The sequence below is a fragment of the Eublepharis macularius genome, chromosome 10, assembly GCF_028583425.1.
Source record: "Eublepharis macularius isolate TG4126 chromosome 10, MPM_Emac_v1.0, whole genome shotgun sequence".
Taxonomy (NCBI): domain Eukaryota; kingdom Metazoa; phylum Chordata; class Lepidosauria; order Squamata; family Eublepharidae; genus Eublepharis; species Eublepharis macularius.
This window is the reverse complement of record NC_072799.1, coordinates 28,909,849-28,932,026: the sequence shown is the minus strand read 5'-3', so window position 1 is coordinate 28,932,026 and position 22,178 is coordinate 28,909,849. Positions and strand designations below refer to the sequence as shown.

Here is a 22,178-nt window from a genome sequence, read left to right as displayed (position 1 = left end):
GGGAGTTCAAAGACTGGAACTGAAGTACTCTGTCACTGCAGATTTGGGATTTCTAAATTTATTTTATATGGCAATAGTATTCATTTGTAATTCTAGGTTTTACTCCTCTGGGCTGAATCCACACGTCCTGGCATAGTGCTAAACTATCAGAATGATAGCATCTTCCTGGTGCAATTTCTGACATCATCGAGCTATGAGAGTGGAATCGTGGTGTGATGACATCAGAAATCACGCCAGGAAGATGCTGTCATTCCGATAGTTTAGCGGGATGTGTGGATTCAGCCCAAGTTTACTGCCCCCCCTTTAAATAAAACTTTTACTTATGTAAACAGCAGTTCGGGGTTGAATGGGGCATCTACACTCCTGTGACCAGTGACCTGGCCCTTTTTAGGTTAAAAAAAGGGTTACATTTATTAAGGTCAGGGCTTTTTTTCAGTGGGAACGTGGTGGAATGGAGTTCCGGAACCTCTTGAAAATGGTCACATGGCTGGTGGCCCCACCCCCTGATCTCCAGACAGAGGGGAGTTTAGATTGCCCTCCATGCCGCTGCGGCACAGAGGGCAATCTAAACTCCCCTCTGTCTGGAGATCAGGGGGCGGGGCCACCAGCCATGTGACTCTTTTCTCCAAGGGCGACCCACTGAGTTCCACCACCTCTTTTCCCAGAAAAAAAGCCCTGATTAAGGTAGATACATAATGAGAGGATTGAATTGGATTTTTAAAAAACTCAATGCCAGTGCCAGGAGACAGCATCAAGGGAAGACTCTGTGCCCTGTTAGGGCAACTAATTGGCACCTGTGCCAAACAGGATGCTGGACTAGGTAGACCGCTGGTCCAATCCGGCAAGATTTTTATTGGGCACTTATAGAGTGGTTCAGCATGGTATAACCTATATGGTATATAACCTATAATCTACCATACCCAACTTCTACCATGATGTGGAATTAGGCTGATTTTGTGGCATGCAGTAGTAGCCATTGGCAAATCATTGCTTCTGCTTAGTATGGAGCATCATGTTCATAGCACTGGAGAATCTAAAAAAGCCTCATAAGGTCTCTGGCTCTTAAGTTTGGTATCCAGGGCATAAAGTTTATCAGTGTGAGCAAGAATGAGAAGATAGTGAATGAAACAATATTCGATTTGCAGGATAAAAATGCAATAAAATAGAAATCTTTATTCTCAAAAAGTAGTCACTGGAACAAAACTGCCTATTGTTAATCAAATCAGTAATCCACCATGTTGAGCTATCTTTGTAGTTGTACCAGCATTGGAATGGATGCCCAAATAAATACAAAATACTTGCAAGAGATTAAAAAAATATTTTTTCTGATGTAAAAGAAAGCTGGAGAATACATTCCCATGAATATGGCTCCAGTCTGCTCACGATCAAGTACTGAAATTAAATTGGATAATTGAGAAAAGTTCTATCATGGGAACAAATGCTATGTCCAGGATTGTTGTAAAGAGGGAAAATAGTTCAGTAGAACCCATGAACGTCTCAGACATTATAAAAAAGATGAAACAGCCCAAAGGAAACTAGTTTAAGTTCTGGATTCCTAAAAGATGAATTGCCAGAAATTAAGGGCAGATATATGCATTATGAAGTAGCTGTGGGGGGGGGGGAGGTCTCCTTCTTGGTTTTGCCTCATAATTCTAGTATGGAGAGGAAGCATTTGCTGAGGAGAATTAGAAGTCAAGAAAGGGTCCTTACTCTTTTCCTCCCATCCACCCACTCTCTCCTGGAAATGCTTCAGGTCATTTTAACCTTAGTTTCCTACCACAGAGGCTTCAAAACCAGAAATAAGCCCTTCAGGCAGTCCCCAGGGAGGCTTTTAAGTTGTGACACTTGGAATTTGTGATACTTGGAAAGCCGCCCTGAGCCCATCTGTGGGGAGGGCGGGGTATAAATCGAATAAAATAAATAAATTGAATAAATAAATAAATAAATAAATAAATAAATAAATAAATAAATAAATAAATAAATAATTTGCAGGCAAGATGAAGCACCTCCCTTTCTCTTGTTGGTTGTTTCCTAGAACTGCCCCTTCCCTTTGGGTTAACTTTCAGTAAATGAGAGTTTGGGAGTCTGCCAAGGTAAAGAGCAATTTTGCCTTAATATTCTATGAGTAACTAGTCAGATCTCCAAAGTTCTAATCCACAACAACTAGTTCTCAGTGAAACAGTATCTTTTAAAAACGAATGTATGGTCTGGAGATTTTGTAAGGTTTCAGAAGATACAAAAAAGTTCATCTTCACAGTCCTGCCTGAGTTAAGATCTCCTCGAGGAGTTATGTATTTATTTATTGGGAATAATTGTAACAAGCATCCTCTGTCAGTGGATGCCTGATGTTAACAACAACAACAAAACCCCACAAAATCCCATAACAATAATTTGACCATAGAACAATAAAGAGCCAAATTATTAAAACATTAAACCATAACAGTAAAAATATACCATAGTAAATGAAAAAGTTGCAATGGGAATACTGGCTTATGAGCCATCTTTCTGAGATGTTGAAACCAGGGCCGTTTCCAGACGGCTTACCTGCCTCCGGAATGTCGCGCCATGTTGCAGGGAAAATGCGAAATATCACATTTTCTCACACGAGTTTTGCGCGACGTCGTGCGACGTTGCGCAAAACTCTCGTGAGAAAATGCGATATTTCGCGTTTTCCCTGCAACATGGCGCGACATTCCGGAGGCAGGTAAGCCGTCTGGAAACGGACTTGTTTTTCATGGCAATATTTTAGCATTGAAACAAGAACACCCATTTCTTTCACTTGCTTATTACGTGTGTTATTTGACATGTCATTTAATTTGGAGAAATTGTTAGGAAATATCAAAGTGTGGAGGGCGTGTCTTCTCAGCTTGAATTCTATTCATTACCAAGTTATACATCAGTGGTACTTCATCCCACTCAGACTTCGAAATCATAAATTAAATGGTGGCAATGTAATTAATAGCTAATTTGTGAGTAGTGGCAAATGGCATACTAGAAGGAAATATGATTCATTGCTTTTGATAGGGAAGTGGCTGAACAAGTTATGAGAAATTGCTGAAATGGAGAAGTTAACCAGCCTAATTCAGCTCTCAGATGCCAATGAGAATACAGATGAGATTTTTTTTAAAAAAAAAAAAACCTCATTTGCTGCATGTTTGATGTGAGAAATGGAAAAGAGTGATTTCTTGCACATTCATGCCCTGATCTAGCCAGGTTTCTGCTTATGGATCTCTTTAGCTGTTGGCACAAAATTGAGTCACGGAGAGCAAAACACACCCTGTAGAACGGACTGTCTGAGGGGGTAAGGTACGTCCCCACACTTGTATCATTCTACAAAATCTGCAAAACAGAAACATTCAAGAGGGCATTTTTTTAAAAAAAAATTAGAACTATTGGAGAATGGGACAGGCCAGAAGGGTCGCTTTAGAAAGGAAGGACTGTAGTCCACTGCAATGATTATTATAGGTGGCAGTGGTAGAGAGTGCCCTCAAGTCACAGCTGACTTACGGTGACCCCTTGTGGGGTTTTCATGGCACGAGACTGACAGAGGTGGTTTGCATTGTCTGCCTCTGCATATTGACTCTGGTCTTTGTTGGAGGACTCCCATACAATTATTAACCAAGGCCGACCCTGCTTAGCTTCTAAGATCTGATGAGATCAGGCTCTCCTGGGCTATTCACAGGTCAGGATGATTATTATAGATATGATCTGCTTTTACTACATTATTCTTATACCTTGCAATCCTCTTTCTGCATTGTCTAGTATACCTTGCCTTAAGTAGTCTGTTGATCGCATTTTGTAATCTTAGTTCAGTTGCACTGTTCATTGGCTGTCTTATGGTGTTTGATTGCATTGTTTTATATCCTGTAATCAAGCTCCAGTCTTAGTGAGAAAGACAGGCAATAAATAAATAATTACATACCTAGCGTTCAGGGGGGTGTTTCATGGCCAGGCTTGGGAAATTCCTGGAGGTTTGGAGAGAGGTGCTTGGGGAGGGGAGGGAGCTCAGCTGAGTTTGTGGTGTCCCTGTGGAACTTCTCTCCTTCGAAACTGCCATTTCCTGCAGGAGAATCATCTGCAGATCAGATGTAGTTCCAGGAGGACTCCAGGCCCCATCTTGAGGATGGTAAGCCTAATCTTGATCGCAGATGTGGGAAGCACTGCTGAGCTTATGGTCAATACTGTCAGAACTGCCGGCTTCCTATCGAGGAGGCGTGGAAGCGTATTTGGTCTGAGCTTCAGCTAGATAACGGCCATTATTTGAACTAACAGTGGTAAGCAACTGTTTTATGACTTAGCAGGTTGGGAGTGAGAAATGTGATAATGGGTACTGTGCTTAAACATTATTTCTTTTGTTTACTTTTACTTATCTACATTATTTATAGTCTGCCTTTCTCACTGAGACTCAAGACAGATTGCACAGTGTAAGTCAATATAATCAACAAAAGGAGCATTCAATGTAATAGGGTATACAAATGCAAATTTGCAAAGATTTGAAAACAAGGAGAAATCCTATACAGAGTTGAAACAATGCTAAACCAGAGCCTAAGCAATTCTAAACTGGACACATTAAACAGTACAGAAACTACCCACTAGGATCATAGTTACAGCAACATACTGTGCATAGTAGTATAGTCTATAGTCCCTATCGCTTTAACAATGAATCTCTTTGAAACCACTTCCTTGCACTACAGCCCTCCTATCTGAGTAAAAAAGCCCTCTTGAATAATTTTGCATAGTTTGCAGAAATCCAGTGGAGTGGGAGTCAACAGTGGGTTGGATCCAGTGCTGCTGTAACCAGAACAAGTTCATGGAATTTACTGTTGTAGGCTTCCTCTACCCCCAGCAGTCACCTGCACCTCCAAAATTTATTGGTGAGGATCAGTGGACCCTACTGTGCCATATGGCACAGAGGGACTCCAATGAAAACAGTGAATCAGCTCAAACTGCCCATCATATTTGCATGAGTGGAGCAAGTTTCCTCAGCTCCAGCTCTGCTTGCACATGAGTCCCTTTTTCACCACAGACTTATGGCAGACTGTTCTGGAGAGTTTTCCAACTCTTAGCAACAAAAGGCTGCTGGGTAATAAAAGTCAATCAAAGTAGCTTTGGTGACCTTAATTAAGTCTAGATCCAATCCAACTGCATTGACTGTTCTGTACCTTCCATACTTAATTACTGCAATGCTATAAAAAGACAGCTCATGGATGTTTTACAGTCCAAACAGTAGGGCATTAATATTTATCTCTGCACAAATTAATGAGTTTTTTCTTATAGGTCAAAATCATGCTGGACGTGCAAAGGGATATTGCTGTAAATGATGGTAGACCTTGTGAAGAGATCAGCACAAAAAATTCCACAATTTTAAGCTTCTGACATGGCTAACTCATTTCACTTGCTCTCCACTTCATCAAGTGGAGAGCAAGTGAATGGCATGTGAACAGGGAGGAATACACGTGAGTCTGTTCACTTGCCAGGCAAGTGTCATTCGTCGCTTGTAGCTTGGCTGGTAGAGTATATGAAGTACAGGAGAATGAGCACAGTTCATAGGAGGAGTGGTACGCTGGGGTGAAATTAACATTTTAGTGCAAAATAAAAAGACATGGGCCCTGAACTTGGCCTCCAATTCATCTGAGTTTAATATCTCTGCTTTATGCTGTCGGCATGCTGCATGGTGTCCAAAGTAATTAAGGGATCTAACTACATTGTGGCTTAAAGCCACAATGGTTTCCATCTGGAGTGGTTACCTCCCATCACTCCATCTGTAAACAGGGATCCAAATCCATGGATTGGAGTCGCTAAAGGAAATTGGACATGTTGCGATGCTAATAATGTTCTAGCTGCAAACACCAAGCAGTCCAGCAAGAGAGGACCCTGAGCTGCTTTCTGACTTTTCTCCTGCACCCCTATTTCCAAGCCATGATATTATGTGGCCTCTCTAAGACAGTTACGAAGCTGATGTACTATCTGATTTGCTACCATCACGTTAAGAATTAGAATTCAGGTTGAATGTTCTGTTTCAGCCACTCCTGAATCCTGATCCAAAGGTTCTAGCGGCCAAGATGCTTTTGATGTATTTGTTCATCAACCATGGGCAAGCCTTTTTTAAAAAATCAGTTAGCATCATAACACTGAGCTCAAAATGGTCACATGGCTGGTGGCCCCGCCCCCTGATCTCCAGACAGAGGGGAGCTTAGATGGCCCTCCACGCTGAGGGCAATCTCAACTCCCCTCTGTCTGGAGATCAGAGGGCGGGGCCACCAGCCATGTGATGATTTTCTCTGAGAGCAACCCACTGACTTCCACCACCTCTTTTCCCAGAAAAAAAGCCCTGCTCATATATAATAACCTCATTTATATGCTTAATATTTTAAAACTGCAACATTAGGATGCAAAATCAAAAAATATCATCTTATTTCTTAGGAAAACTGGGGAAGGATTTGGGAGCTGCAGTCAAGCAGTATCACTGGAACCAAGATCATGTTGATTGATGAGTCACTCTGTCTGCCAAACTGACAGAAAGAACAACCTGTTCATTGAAAATTGGGGTAATGGAGTGTAGAAACGCAATTTGCTATGAAAATGACTGTATGATTTAAAACAAAAACATTTTCCTACACAACTGGGTATCGATTTCAGACTACTAAAGACTGGAGACAGAATCATCAGCATTTCTGAACAATGTTAAAGAGAAAATGTTACCAGTGTCAGGCCTAGAACTAGACCTGAAATGAGGGGTCTCTCTCGTCTAGGACCTCATCGAAACTCAGTAAGAATGGGGACAGGACCGGGAGTAGGACTGGAGTTCTCCCAGAATCTCAGCTAATCTCCAGACTACAGAGATCCGATCCCCTGGAGAAAATGGCAGCTTTGGAAGGCAGACTATGGCATCATATCATTGCTGAGCTCCCCCCTCTCCCAAAACTGCACCTTTTCCAGTCTCCACCTCCAAATCTCCAGGAATATCCCAACCCTAACCTGGAGGTAGAAACTGAGCAGGGGGAGCAGGCCAGATAGTTTTGTTTGACTAGCCAAGAGCAAAAGGACTCTCTCTCACTATTCCAGATCTGACCAATACAGAGGCCTTGTACTGCTTGCTAGTCATAGATTTCCTCATGCTATGAGTTGGTCAATTAATTGTAAATTGAATGAATTCAAAGATTGGCTCTTTCTACCCTTTACCCTGCAGTAGGGTTGCCAACTCTGTGTTGGAAAATACCTGGACATTTTGGGGGTGGAGTCTGAGAAGGGCCATGTTTGGGGAGAGGAGGGACCTCAGCAGGCTGTAATGCCCTAGAGTCCCTCCCCCAAAGCAGCCATTTTCTCCAGAGAAACCAATCTCTGTTGTCTGGAGATCAGTTGTAATTCTGGGACAGCTTCAGGTCCCACCTGGATTTTGGCAATCCTGCACTGCAGTCTTCTGGGCCATCACCCCAAAGCTGCTCCTGACCCTTAGGAACAGAATAAGATACAGCTTGTAGCTTGAAGGTAAATCTGCAGAGTTAAGCCCCTTTCCTCTTTTTTATATTTGGATCAAGAGCTTGAACAATGAGGCGTGATCTCTGGCAGTTCCCTCATCTTGGTGCTTTAAACTTGGGGCTAATTCTCACAATTCCGATACTTATCGTGGTGTTGTAAACTCTGATGGGTGTTCTAGGGTTGCCAGTCTCCAGGTGGTGGGTGGAGATCTCCCAGAATTACAACTGATCTCCAGGGCACAGAGATCAGTTCCCCTGGAGAAAATGGCTGCTTTGGAGGGGGATCTTACAGCATTATATGCAGCTAAGGCCCCTCTTCTCCCTAAACCCCACCCTCTCCAGGCTCCACCCCCAAAATCTCCAGGAATTTCCCAACCTGGATCTGGCAACCCTAGTGATGTCAGCTCTGACTGTCCAGGTAATCTGTGGGGGAGATGGAATGTGGGCCAGTTTGGTGTAGTGGTTAAGAGCGCGGGACTAATCTGGAGAACCAGGTTTGATTCCTCACTCTTCCACTTGAAGCCAGCTGGGTGACCTTAGGTCAGTCACAGCTCTTCCAGAGCTCTCTCAGCCCCACTCACCTCACAGGGTGATTGTTGTGGGGATAATAATGACATACTTTGTAAACTGCTCTGAGTGTGGCATTAAGTTGCCATGAAGGGCGGTATATAAATTGAATGTTATTAATATTATTAATCTCAGACACCCATTTCCCCTTCTCTTCACCTTGACTGGTGAGCAGTGTCAAAGATGCTAAACCATTTGTTATGTGTTTGGACTTGGAGATAACTTTCAGCATGGCAGTTTGTATGAAGCCTACTGCTGTAAGTGAAGATTTCTGGGCTGAGGCCACAAACTCCTTGGATATCCTGATTCCAAATCCATTTAGATGGAAGTACACACTGATTTGTAGAGCGCTCACTTTGGTATGCATACTTAGGAAGTCTGTCTAAAAGATCATTTCAGCAAGCTGCAAAGTTAATTACACTTCTGCTAGATGATGACCACGTCTCAATATATTTAAACAGGTCTAATATTTTCTAAGAAGAGAGTTTACACACTAATCAAGATCTGGGCATGCATGTTGTAAGCAATGATGGTTCAGCATGGTAAAAATGTTCAGGTCTCTACAATTTCACAGTGAGAATATCAATGATGGAACATTTCTGTAATGCAAAAGCTAACAACTTTTACATAGACAGCTCAAGGTCTTTAGGAGAAAAGTACATTTTCTGAATTTTCTGAAAATTGGGCACCTGCTCTAAGCTGTACAGAAGTGAATAAATGAGATTGTCCTAAACCTGAGAAGTGCAAAGCTTTTCTATGACATAAAGAATGAAGATATTAACTATCTGAGAGCTGGGGAGGGGACTATTGCCACTTCCCACGTACACACAGTTGTTTAGTGGTACTAAGGAAAAGTCACGTTATTATTTATTTATTTCATTATCTTTCTATTCTACCCTCCCCATGAACAGGCTCAGGGCAGATTACATCAGTTAAAAACATAGTCACAATACAACAAGAATTTACAAATTCATAAAAGCATATTAAAATCACAGTTCACATAATACATAATTTTAAAGGTATCAAGAGGGTGGCAAACCACAGTATAATTTAAACGTACAGTATCTTCGCTTGGATAAATGGAGTTCTAAAACTGAATGGTTCAGTGGTGCCCTGTTTCACTTTTTTCTTTGTTTTGTTTTTATGGTCACTTTTACCTTTCAACCTAATTATGGCATTGTGTTATTGATTTATATTGACAATTCTGAATAGAAGTATTATGTCTGAAGCAGATTTCCTAGACTTTTATAATGTGATGTAATAGTTCTCATTCTGGTTTCTCAATATTTTCCATGTTTTCATATTCCTTGCCATTGCAGCCACTAGACAATATTACACATTTTAAGCCAAGTTTATGACGTGAGCAAACACTGTCTGTATGTCCCCACCTTACCCTTCTTGCAAGGCAGTTATGGTGTTGTTGTTCTTGGTTCTCCTGTCCCATTTAAACCCAACAACCTGGTGATGTACGTTAGGTTTCATATGAGCAACTGGTCCAAGACTCAGAGTAACTTTAATGGCAGAGTGGGGGATTCAGCCAGGGTCTTTTCACCCCTAGTTTAATACAGCAAACTAGCTTTCAAAACTTTTAAAATGCAGGAACATTTCAATGGCATCTTTTGTGCACACCTGGTGACATGAAATATGTCATCAGGAGCAAGTGCCTTATCAGGCAAAATTGGAATGAATTTCTCATTTTCCGTTTTCCAGACTCATTCTTTCATGTTTTATCTGTGTAGGTCTGGAGTCTGCCACTAAAATATCTGGAGTTACACTCTTCAGCTTTAGAATACTAGCTATACCATTGTCAAAGGGAGCACAGATGTGCTTCCAAACTATTCATTATAGTGAATGAAAAATGTACTGAGCAAGTACCAGTAAGAAAGTAGTCCATCATTTGTTTCAAACCTTCCACGAGAGATAATACCAGTAAGAAATTTAAGTTGCTTTCACCCCCGGTGATGAGTCTTGTATGTTCTATCATCCATTATGCTCCTACAATTGTTGCCCTTCCACCTTTTGTAGCAGCCATATTGTTGAGGTGCTCACTACACTGCCAGAATTCCAAATGTGCCCACAGGCTCAAAATGATTGGGGACCCCTGATTTAAGCTTTTGGATCCCCGTTGTGAAGAAAGGCAGGGCATAAATTAAACAATAACTATAGCTGAAGATGGGAAGCAGATAAAAGTTAGGTTGGTGGGTAGGTGAGAAAGAAGCAGGGAAAGGTGGTGATAATATGGGGGTTGCCAAGTGGAGGGAAAGAGGGAATGGTGTGGGGAAGGACATACAGGTGGGAAAGAGGTGCCCTCCACAAGTTCTTGTGAGCTCTCTGCACAACTGAGCCCAGCCTGGCTGCCAGCACTGCACAGGACATCGTTTTCCTGAGTGGAGGGAGGGAAGGAGGAAAGGAGAATGATTTAAGCCAGGAGTCCTGAAGACAGGTGGACAGGTACGTTAGCCGGTGGTGGGAAGGAGAGAAGAAAGCAGGAAAAGACTGGAGGGGGGGGGGGGTTGGGAAGGGAAAGAGGAACTAGTGCAGGAGGGGGAAATGAGACATCCCCTGCAAGTCCTCCACTTGTATCCTCCTATTTCTTAGGGAAACTGGGGAGGCATTCCAGAGTTGCAGTGAAGCAGTATCACTGGAACCACGATCATGTTGATTGATGAGTCAGGGTGTCTTCCAAAATAACACAACAGACAACCAGTTCCTTGAGAATTGGGTAATGGAGTGTAGAAATATAATTTGCTATGAAAATGACTGTATGATTTAGAACAATTAAAAATTGTGACACTACTGGGTACTGAGTTTAACCTATTGAAATCTACTTTTGGGGTCTTTGATCTAAGGCAATGTTTTTGCATCTACCCTGATGTGGCAACTTTGCTGAAATTCAGCAGGTTTAGCTCTTGTGCTACCCTGGTGCATAAATATATTTCAGGCTCCTTTACTGAAAATCAATTTAACCATCTAGTTTGTGGCAATAACAGCAGTGAGGAAAGGAGAGCTTCATTTCAGTTTGAGTGTGGTTGGTTTCATATCTGCTTCAAATTAACATTTCAAGAACTGCTTTTCCTTTTCACTCCAAATATGTGTGACCCCTGCTCAGAGATAAGTTTTATTTATTGAGAAAATGTATATGCTGCTTCTTCAGAGACCTACTCAGGGTGACTCATACATATAGTGCAATAAAATGTCAGATCTCCGCTTCCCGCTACTTTGATATGAGTGGGGTTTGCAGGAGCCAAATGGCTCGCTCACCCTTCTTTTCCTTTTGTAGTTGGAAACACATAGCAGCGCTTAGGGTGCTGGATTCAGTCCAGTGGACTTGAGGGGTAGGTACCTTACCTTAAATGTTTTTTAAAAACTTCTTTAAAATTATAATGATAAATGAGTGTGGTTGATTAGTATTGTGTTGTGATTAGCATAATGAACTCAGAAAATGAACGAATGGGTGGAATGAATCTACAATAAAGAAAGGTGGTATTTTTTGTTTTGTTTTATCAGAGCTAGGGCTTTTTTTCAGCTGGAACGCGGTGGAATGGAGTTCCAGCACCGCTTGAAAACAGTCACATGGCTGGTGACCCCACCCCCTCTGATCTCTAGACAGAGGGGAGTTTAGATTGCCCTCCGCACCACTCAGTGGCACGGAGGGCACTCTAAACTCCCCTCTGTCTGGAGATCAGGGAGCGGGGCTGCTAGCCATGTGACCATTTTTGCCAAGGGTGATTCAAACTTTTAAAAGCTCCCCCCTTGTTCCCGCTGACCCAAAGTGACATCATTGTGCAGTCCTGGGAGCGTGCACACACTTTGTGCGCATGCATGTGGTACCTGGGGCACTACCTCCCCTCCAGGAGTTGCCCTCTGTGCTGGCAACCCACTGAGTTCCACCACCTCTTTTACCAGAAAAAAAGCCCTGATCAGATCTGTTGCACATAATGAGTGTAACAGTATATCCATGGGTTTGCAATGGTGCAGGCCAGGGAGGTCTAATAAAGAGCCTTTCTCAGTGGCTCAAACAGTGGTTATTAAAAGCCTTCCATCATACTATCCTATGCAACGTTCAAAGAGCCAATACTCACAGGAAAAATGAGCCGTTAGCAAAACTGCTTGGCTCCTTTGCCATCAAGCATCATCCCCTTTGGGGGGGGGGGGTTGGAAATGGAAAAAAAGATTAAAATTTAAAGTCCCTTTTACAGTCACACAAGAGACAGGGTATATAGGGGTCACTGTTCCTGCAAAGGGTCTGCACTACTCACTTTCTACATGTGTAGATTTTTCCAGGAAGAGCCAAAGCACAGGCTTGAAATTGAAACATGGACCCCACTCCTTAATTCAAAATTTTACAGTCTCATGAGTCATAGAAGAAGTGTGACACTGTGACACTGAGAGATCTCTGTCTTTTGGTGCTACACCTCTGAAGATGCCAGCCACAGCTGCTGGCGAAACGTCAGGAACTACAATGCCAAGACCACGGCAATACAGCCCGGAAAACCCACAACAACCATCGTTCTCCGGCCGTGAAAGCCTTCGACAGTATGAAAATGCTGTTGTACATATTGTTGCGCCATTTGCACACTACCTTGTTTAAAATTATCTTGAAGTGCTCTTCCATGTACAAATGAGACTGTGCTAAGTACTTTTTTCCCACTCACACATCACCAAATCCAAGCGTTAATATTCCCAGATCTAGAGAATAATTACACTAGAAGCCAGACTATTGTGCAAGTGGTTTGCAAGGCCATATCGCTTATCATATCCGAACTAGGGTTGTGGGATGCAACCCGATGCCTCCTAACATAATATGCCTGTGTCATTTGGGAGACTGGGGCACAAATTTTGTTGTGAGGATAGGTGTTGTAAGAATAAGTGTGCCCAAGTACAGAAGTGTCCCATTCATTCAGATTCTCCCTGCTTTTAATCTGTAGCTGCTAATTCTTCTTTGTTTGGCCAATGACCTGCTGTACTTATTTTGCCCACCATTTTCAGAAATGAGGCTGTCACTGCTGTGGAGTCCTGTGCGATTTCATATGCCTGGAACTGGCAAGGCCACAGCACAGCAGATCCTGAGAATGATTCTTCCCATCTGGCTTTAAAAGACAAGTCTGGGAATTAATTAAGTCAGACAAATGGAACACAACTGCGTCAGAGAGCAGATCTAGAAACAGCCATCTGGCCAGGGTTTCCAGGTGGCAGTCCCATTATTTAACTGTACAAGAATATCATTAATGTCTCTTCCATTAGTGATTGTGCTAAATATAATGCAAAAGGATTTTTTTATAAATCAACTAGGAACAAATGTTTTGCAGTAGAACAAATGTGAACGGGCTATTTTTATTCAAGGGATCTGAAATCTTTCTTACAATTATAAAGATTTATTTTTCTTTTCTTTTTTCATTTTTAAAAAACTTTTCTTCCCTTTCCTTATATTAGCTTTTCATCCTACTTGTTTTCATTATTATATTGGTTTCAGCCCTCTGCTTCCTCTCTTCCTACTTAATCTGTGGATGAGGGGCTGGGCCAGCGTTGCTGGTGATGGCCTGGCCAGTGGGGGAATCTCTCTCTCTCTTTTTCCTGGGAAATGTAATACCCGAGTGCTTGATAATGTCAGACATCTTAGGAGTACTTTTCCAAGGGTGCGGCAAAGCACTATCCACGGCTAAGATGACACTGTCCTGGGCACTAGGAAAGATTATTGCATTTCTTAACTAATCAACTTGCAATTATTTATTGCTAGGAATACACTAGCACATCATAGTGAGTAGAGCAAGTATAGAATGGAATGTGGTTTTGTGTGTGTGTGTGTGTGAGAGAGAGAGAGAGAGAGAGAGAGAGAGAGAGAGAGAGAGAGAGATGCTTTGGCTCCCTTCAGGGAGAAAGATGGACTATAAATGCCCTAAATAAATAAATATTGTAGGAGTATCATGCCCATTTGTGATGGAGAAACATTTAACAATAAGCACTGGTTCTAGTTCATCTGAATCATGACTTGTTACGATCTTTACTTTCCTTGGGGTAGATGTTTCTTTTAATCTTTCCCTTACACCCTCTGGGTAGTTGGCTGCCACCAGGAATATATTATTCCAAGATATTTTATTTAAATTTTCCCTTTTGGTAACGTTCCTAAGTGTCAGGCTCCTTCGTGGTTCTATGTGGCCCTGAGGATAGGAATGGGATATAGCAACGACAGCTACACCGGGATATAACAAAACAAAAATAAACTTTTATTTAGTCAAGAAGCGTATCGGTTTCATAAATGTAGTTCTCGGTTCTTAAAGTTACTTCATGTACTCTAATTCACACAGATCTCTTCTAAGGCTTCACACACAGTTAGCCTCTTTCTCTAACTCAATATTTGTCTCACAGAAATGCTTAAACCTGCTCAGGCAGCACACAGCTGGCCTCTCTTTCCCTGACTGAGTGTCCTTTCACAAACATGCTCAGTTCAGGTTCCACACAGGTTCTATTTCTCTCATAAACACTTCAACATATTCAGGCAGCACACAGCTAGCCTGCTTTCTTCTGACTGAAACTTTTTTCTCTCTCTCCCAGTCTAAACTGCATTCACTCCGCCCATAATCTCAGTCAACCAATCATATCTCTCACTCATTCCTCTCTTTCACCCCCACTCTTCACCTAGCTCAAACCAAGCATTTAAAGACACATGCATCCATTTCTTGAAATCATTACATGACTCTTTAAAGTTAATTCCTGACTTGCTCCATTGGTTTCACACGGGTCTTAGCAAAGGCTAAGTTTAGCTCAATCAGGGGAAATGAAAGTAACATCTTAGTAGTGGTCCCAAGAAAAGCCCTGCTGGATCAGACTGGTGGCCAATCTAGTCCAGCATCCTGTTTCACACAGTGGCCAACCACTTACCCTGGAAGGCCAACGAAGAGGATGGAGACACCAAGGCCCTTTCTCTGATCTTGCCTCCTAGCACTGGATTTCAGAGGTATACTGCCCCTGAATATAGAAGTTCCCTTATTCACTGCGGCAGCTGGGAGGGTTTGCAGTGGGGATGCCTCGTCCGGGTCCACTCCTGCTGCTGCCACGGCTCCCGCTGGCTTCCCCTCAGGCCACACCTCCCCCACCACACTGGCATTCCCCACTGCCCTCCAGCTGGCTGTTAGGATGGCGGTTTCACCTTCCTTGGGGGCTCCAGGCTGCTCCCCATTTCTAGGCTGCTCCTTGGCCCGCCGCGAAGGTGAATCTTGGGGGGGGGACACTGGGCCTCCAGCCCCAGAGAGTCTTCCTGTATGTTGTCACTAGCACATGAGGAAGACGATCCTGCTACCTGAAGTGAAACCATCCTGAATTTCACCTTCTCACTCTTCTGGATTTCCTTTGTTTAGTCCCTGAGCCATGATTGGCTGAACAGCAAGATTCAAGTCCAGTGGCACCTTAAGAACCAACAAGATTTTCCAGGTATAAGCTTTTGAGAGTCAAAGCTCCCGTCATCAAAGTTTTGTCTCTCGAAAGTTTATATCCTGGATATCTTGTTGGTTTTTAAGGTGCCACTGGACTCAAATCCTGCTGTTCTACTTATAATTGGCTGAAGCTCCCTGTTGAATGTGTGTAATGTGTGTGTAATGTGTGCAATGGCTCTTTGATTATTTCTTGATGAGATGGAAGCCTCAAAACGTGCTGGAGAATAATATAGAAGTTGGATAGTATCCCATTTGTACCAGTAGTATCTGCCTGCTTCCTATGCTGCTATTGCAGTCGTCGGTCCTGTTAGCTCATACTGGATTGTTAGGCGGATAAGAACCATGCGTGTCACTCCGAGTACCTTGGAAGAAGAGTGGGATAAAAAAGGCACTAAATGTATAAATGATATTGCATGGCACATAATGGTAATGAATAACGATTTTAATCATGAAGACAGCTGCTTGATAGCAAGAAACGACAGAAGAACCCTGCCAAATTAGAGAGAGAATGAGAGAAGGGTCCCAGTTTTTTCTGTGTCAAGAACTATTTGTTTTTTTTAATGCTCCAATGTCAGTTTCATATCTCCTGATCTCTTACTCGTTTCTGCTTCCTGGATGTCAGCTTCATGTCTCCTGATTCTCCTCCTGCCTTTGAAACCCACTTAAACTGTCTAAACCAGTCTGCTAGGCATTAAGGAAGTTATCAGTATTCATTCATTCATGGTTGTTTGTTCCTTTTTACATAGCTTATTAGTCTGGCAATAAATGCCTACTCCTATAAAGCAGTGATGACAACCATCCAGCTGTTGATCAACTTTTGCAATTGGAAAACCATTTCTTATTCTTACTGTTGTAGAAAAATAACTTAATGATGCCAAACCAGACCCCTTTTCATTACTGGCAGATATGAATGCATACAGGTGGGAGTTGCTGGCCCCACACCACTCCAACTTCCATGCATTCAGAAAGGAACAGAGCCTGCACATATATAACTTGTACACAGGTAAGCTCTGTTCGGGTATATCTGCATGAATGCACAAAAGTGCCTGGGGAGAAGCTGTTGCCATCAGGGACAAAGCTTTAACAACCTTCCTTCTCATCCCCTCTGGATTAGTTTGTCGATGACAGGTAGATTTGCTGCATCTGATGGTTATTTATAATTTGCTCATATCATAAGCCATGTTGAGTCCTTATTCAGTGGAGAAAATAAATAAAAGAACATAAGAAAAGGCCTGTTGGATCAGAACAGCAGTCCATCTATTCCAGCATCCTTTTTTACACAGTGGCCAATCAGTTGCTCTGGCGGTGCGGGGGAGGAGAGGCTGAAGCCATATGATGATTTCTGGCAATTTCCACCCAAAAAAATATTCTGTTTTCTGTTTGGCTGGTTTTACATAAACTACATTGCTGGACTGGATTGATTTTTGTGTGGAATAGAGAAGAGGAACTCTCCAGGCTGTGGTGCTGAACATCTGAATGGCACTTCCAGCTCTGACTGGGCAGGTAATCTAGAGTGTGAGAGCCACGCTACAAGTGACGCCTGACACAGGTTGGACTCTTGTCAGCTTCCCTCAAGTTTTGATGGGAAATGTAGGTGTCCTGGTTTTACAGCTTGGCTTTCCATTACAGCTGCAAGACCAGGATGCCTACATTTCCCATCAAAACTTGAGGGAAGATGACAAGTAACCAACCTGTGTCAGGCGTCACTTGTAGCTTGGCTCTGAGCTAATTACATGCCCGTTTCCCTCAGTGCTCAGCAGTGTCAAAGATGACAGCAGTGAACCATTTGCTAAGTGTTCAGAGATAACTTTCTGCATGGCACTATGCCTCTAGCTTTGAGGCTACAAAATGCCCAGATATCCTGATTCCAGATCCATTTATATGGAAGAATACTCTCATCTGTAGGGTGCTTATTTCAATATGCCTGCATAGGAAGAATGAAAGATAATTTCAGCAAGCTGAAAAGTTAATTAGACTTTCATTTCCCTCTCACTTGCTAGATGATGGCCATGTCTCAATATATTTAAACTGATCTAACATTTCATAAGAAGAAAATTTGCACATTAATCAAGATATGTGCATGCCTGTTGTAAGCACTGAAGGGTCGCCATTGTAAAAATATTCAGATTCCTATAATTCCACAAGGAGCATATCAATACTTAGACATTTCAGTAATGAAACACATGTCTAATGAAGATAGTTTCAGGTGGGTAGCCATGTCAGTCTGCAATAGAAGAGCAAGATTCAAGTCCCGTAGCAACTTAAAGACCAACTAGATTTTCAGGATGTGAGCTTTTGAGGGTCAAGCATGAAGTCGTTAGAATAAAAGTCAAGTCACTGCAAAACAGAATTCTCAAAAGCAATTTGCAGAATAAATAAATATATACTATACATTATACCAGTTAACCAACAAACCCGTAACAGGAAAAGCTCATGATACATTATGAAAACAGGAGAAAAGTAAATTTCGTGAAAAATTTGTCTCCTTTTCTATACAAATGCTGATGAATGAGTTCAGCCTGAAGTTTGCCAGTCTGAGCGTTTGCCAGCTCCTACGGTTGTTGGGCTGTGTTATGAAAAAAAAATATTTTCTTGCTGTCCAACAGAGGTCAAAAATGGGGCCAGCAGGCACAACACTTCTTCTATAACCCCCTCCCCCAATTCATATCCATGGATGAACAGAGCTTCAGTTTCCATCGCCTGGCCAAGATCTGTATCAATATGTATTACCAAACCCAAAATCTACATCATAAAAATAAATCAGGAGTCTGGTAGTATCTTAAAAATTAACAGAATTTATTCCAGCATAATCTTTCATGAGTCAGAGCCCACTTCATCAGACCATATAATCATAGAGTTGGAAGGGGCCTTACAGACCATCTAGTCCAACCACTTGTTCAATGCAGGAACAGCCTAAAGTACCCCCAACAAGTATTCATCCAGCTGCTCCTTGAAGACGGCCAATGAGGGGGACCCACCACATCCCTAGGCAGCCAATTCCACTGCTGCATGAAATGGAAATCCCTAGCAGATTTCTCTTTTGTTGCTCCAAAACAACCTCTCTTTTCCACATCTCTCCACCCCCCACACCTTTCTGTATCTGCTGTGGATGTTTGTGTCATGCATCTGATGAAGTGAGCTCTGGGTGCCACTGGACCTCTGTTTAATTTTTCTGCTGCAGAACACCACTGACCCTCTTCAATATCCTGTATTGCCTCTACCCAGCCTTACGCAGAAAATATCCAGAAAATGCATAAATTTCTCCACAGTTCTGACAGATGGCAGCTGGCAACCTTAACTCCGATTTGTTACAATGAATAAAAGACTCCTGTGACTGTACAGTATTCAGAAATTGCCCTTTTTCTTTCCAGGTGGTAAAAATGATGATCGTTGTCGTGCTGACATTTGCAATCTGCTGGCTCCCTTACCACATTTACTTTATAGTTACTGGTATCTATGAGCACCTGAACAGGTGGAAATACATTCAGCAAATCTACCTAGCCACCTTTTGGTTAGCCATGAGTTCTACCATGTACAATCCCATTATCTACTGCTGTCTCAATAAGAGGTAAGGCTGTCTTAGACATAGACTAGGGACCTATAGCTGTCATTTAAGAATAAAGATTTCAGACCGTTTCTTCTCACTGGCTCCTATTTTTCAATACAAAAAAAAAAAAGAAAAATCAAGGCTAAAGATATGTGTTGCAGACCCCCACCCCCATTATTTGAAACCAAGTTGTTCAAAATGCTTCTAGTGAAATCACAGGAAAGACATTTTTATTCCAGATTAATACATCTGGAGCAATTTCCTACCTTCTTCCCCTCCCTTACCCATTTCTACCCTTGACCCTCTTGCCCAAGCACCCTTCCCCTCCCACCTCCCTCCATTCCCAGTATCCTTCCCGTTGTGCTGGCCCTGTTCCTGGCTTCTTCTGGGGTCAGCCTGGGTTGTTGTGCAACTTCTGTAGCCAGGCTGTGCCCTCACATTTCAGGGCTTCCCATTGCCAGCCTGGGTCATCGTTTCTGGGGCTGGAAGGGCTGGCGTGAGTGCGGTGCTTCCCAGGGGTGGAGGGGCTCTCCACTTGGCAGTGTTTGCTGGTCCAGCATGGCTCTTCATTCCGCAGCAGCTCCTGAAGCAGGACGGTTCTGCGCTCTGCGGCAGTGGGTGGGACTGGTTTGGGTTGCTGTGGCTCAGCGGTTGATGAGAAAGAGCAATGGTGAGTAGGTTTCTGCACATATATAGAAAACATTTTTGTTGAGAGTTGTGTTTGGAAGTGGGATTTAAAAATCCCAATATAATTTTGTTAGTTTTCAGATTTTTCTGCAACCCTTGGAGGTGCCCCAAGTTTGAAGATCTAGTTGATTCTGAAGTGGTACCAATTCTCAGATAGGCCACTTCAGAATTAGGCCACTTCAGAATTATATAGATTATGCTAAAATACATTCATTGTTAAGTCCCCTTTAATTGCAGAACAATATGTAGGTGTCTGATAGTTTCTAGATCTTGGTAGTAACGTATGTTCACTTGCATATATTACATTTCAAGGTCATGCGTTAAAACTAGAATGTGTGTCATGCTAATGTTGTGCTGAGGACATAGTCTTTACCTTTCCCCATGTGAACAATGTCTGACATCCTAACTTACTTCTGAGAAAACATGTAAGACTGAGCAGTAGATTTATCAGGATATTAGCATAATGCCCAAATGAAATCAGAATTCAATAACTATTTCAGAACATCATTTTGAAATCTCTTTGGGAAATGTGCCAAGCTGTATGTTATAATTGCTACGCTGTGTATGCAAATATTTTGAGATGATTGCAAATACCTAATGAACAAATCTTCTGCCATCTTTCAGCATTTTCATCCAATACCTGTGAACGGAAATGTCATTTTAATATATAGGGGGCAAATCCCACCAGGATTTGCATCAGGTTATAAAAATACTGAGCTCCAAAAATATAATTTGGTCCTACTATAACTATTACTTGACATATTCTGAAACATTCATGTTTAGGTTACCATCTGTAATGTTAACTACAGTGGACCTCATTTCCCAGTATTTTACACAATGCAATGAGTATTTGCCCTGACCTGTCTAGCCTAGGCAAGCCAGATCTCATCAGATCTCAGAAGTTAAGCAGGGTCAGCCTTGATTAATAATTGGATGGGAGACTTCCAACGAAGACCAGGGTTGCAGAGGCAGGCAATGGCAAACCATTTCTGTTAGTCTCTTGCCATGAAAACCTCACCAGGGGTCGCCATAAGTCAGCTATGACTTGACAACAATCTCCACCACCAGTGTGTATTCAGTAATAATGTATATAACTCATACAAACTGCATTTGGAAAAGGAGCATCCAAGGAGCTGTATCTTCAGCACAGAACTGACTGCGAGGAACTTTGTATATTGTCAGTAGAACTAACTGGTAAATCTACACCACTTCATACTGCAGACAGAGGAAATTGTACGTTGCAATGCTCCTCAGCAACAACAACAAAACCCTACCTATAGAAGATCCAATTTTTCTACATGCCAGGGCATAGCTTGGTTTCCTACATACAGGGCAATGAAATGCTTTCACAAAATTTGTCAGATATACTGCATAATATAAATACCTTATCATTGTTCTCAGGTTCCGAGCAGGTTTCAAGAGAGCTTTCCAATGGTGTCCTTTCATCAAAGTGTCTAGCTATGACGAACTGGAGCTGAAGACAACCAGGTTTCATCCAACCAGGCAAAGTAGTTTATATACAGTTTCCAGAATGGACTCCAGCATGACTGTAGTGTTCGATGCCAGTGATGGAGAAAACACCAAATCCAGCCGGAAGAAAAAAGCCCCTCCCCAGGAAGCCATTGTTAATGGCTGTTCCCGTGCGAATTCCAAAACCACGTCCACGGTATCAAGCTACATCAACTCCCCATATACTTCCGTGGATGAGTACTCCTAAAGCCTTATTAAATCACATTGTGGATGGTGGAGAACGCAGTTTACAAATGGGACGATGCTGTTCTGCCTTAGACCAATTATCCAGGTTTTGGTTTCTGAGGGTTGATCGCATGTAGATATATTTGTGTCATCTTAAGATTTTTGTTTGCTTGTTTGGGCCCAACTTTGGTCTTTGTGTTCTGGGGGGAGCAGGGGGGGGGAATGAGCTTTCACCTGTTTACATCCATATAAGGACATGGTGAAAAGTTGTAAATAAGAATGTTTGTAGAAATTGTACAGTACAAATCCATAATATACATCTGACTGTTGTTTTTTTTATTTGGTTAATCGATGGTTCTCACCTGAGTTGCTGGATTGTAAAATTGGCCAGTTAAGATGGTGCAAACATTGGTGGGTTTTTAACAGCTAGAGAACATTTTTTTAAAAAATAAAATAAAATGGCATATATAAATATAAATATATGCACCTGCCTTCTACTGAATCAGATCATTGGTTCATCTAGCATAGCATCACCTACTCCGACTGGCAACAGTTCTCTGGGATCTCAGGCACAGAGAAGTTTCACCAAACCTGCTACCCTTTGATTGGAGGTGCCAGGAATTGAGCCTAGGACTTTTTGCATGCAATGCATGTGCTCTCACACTGAGCTACTACAACCCCTTCCTCAGTTTTTTGAGGATCAAATTTGGCTGATCTGTGCTGGGGCACAGCTGGAGCTAGACTTCAGTACAGGTGGCAGAAATGGTCAACCTG

The 22,178-nt window shown here is 42.3% G+C and overlaps 1 protein-coding gene across 1 annotated transcript in view; it reads left to right on the top strand.

Moving 5' to 3' along the window:
- Positions 1-21,426, top strand: part of TACR3 (tachykinin receptor 3) — a 57,706-nt gene extending 36,280 nt beyond the window's left edge. Inside the window, exons 4-5 of the mRNA XM_054990421.1 lie at positions 18,847-19,043; positions 21,111-21,426. Of these exons, the coding sequence (XP_054846396.1) occupies positions 18,847-19,043; positions 21,111-21,426 (513 nt within the window). The remainder of the gene's footprint in view (positions 1-18,846; positions 19,044-21,110) is intronic.
- Positions 21,427-22,178: the final 752 nt, after the last annotated feature.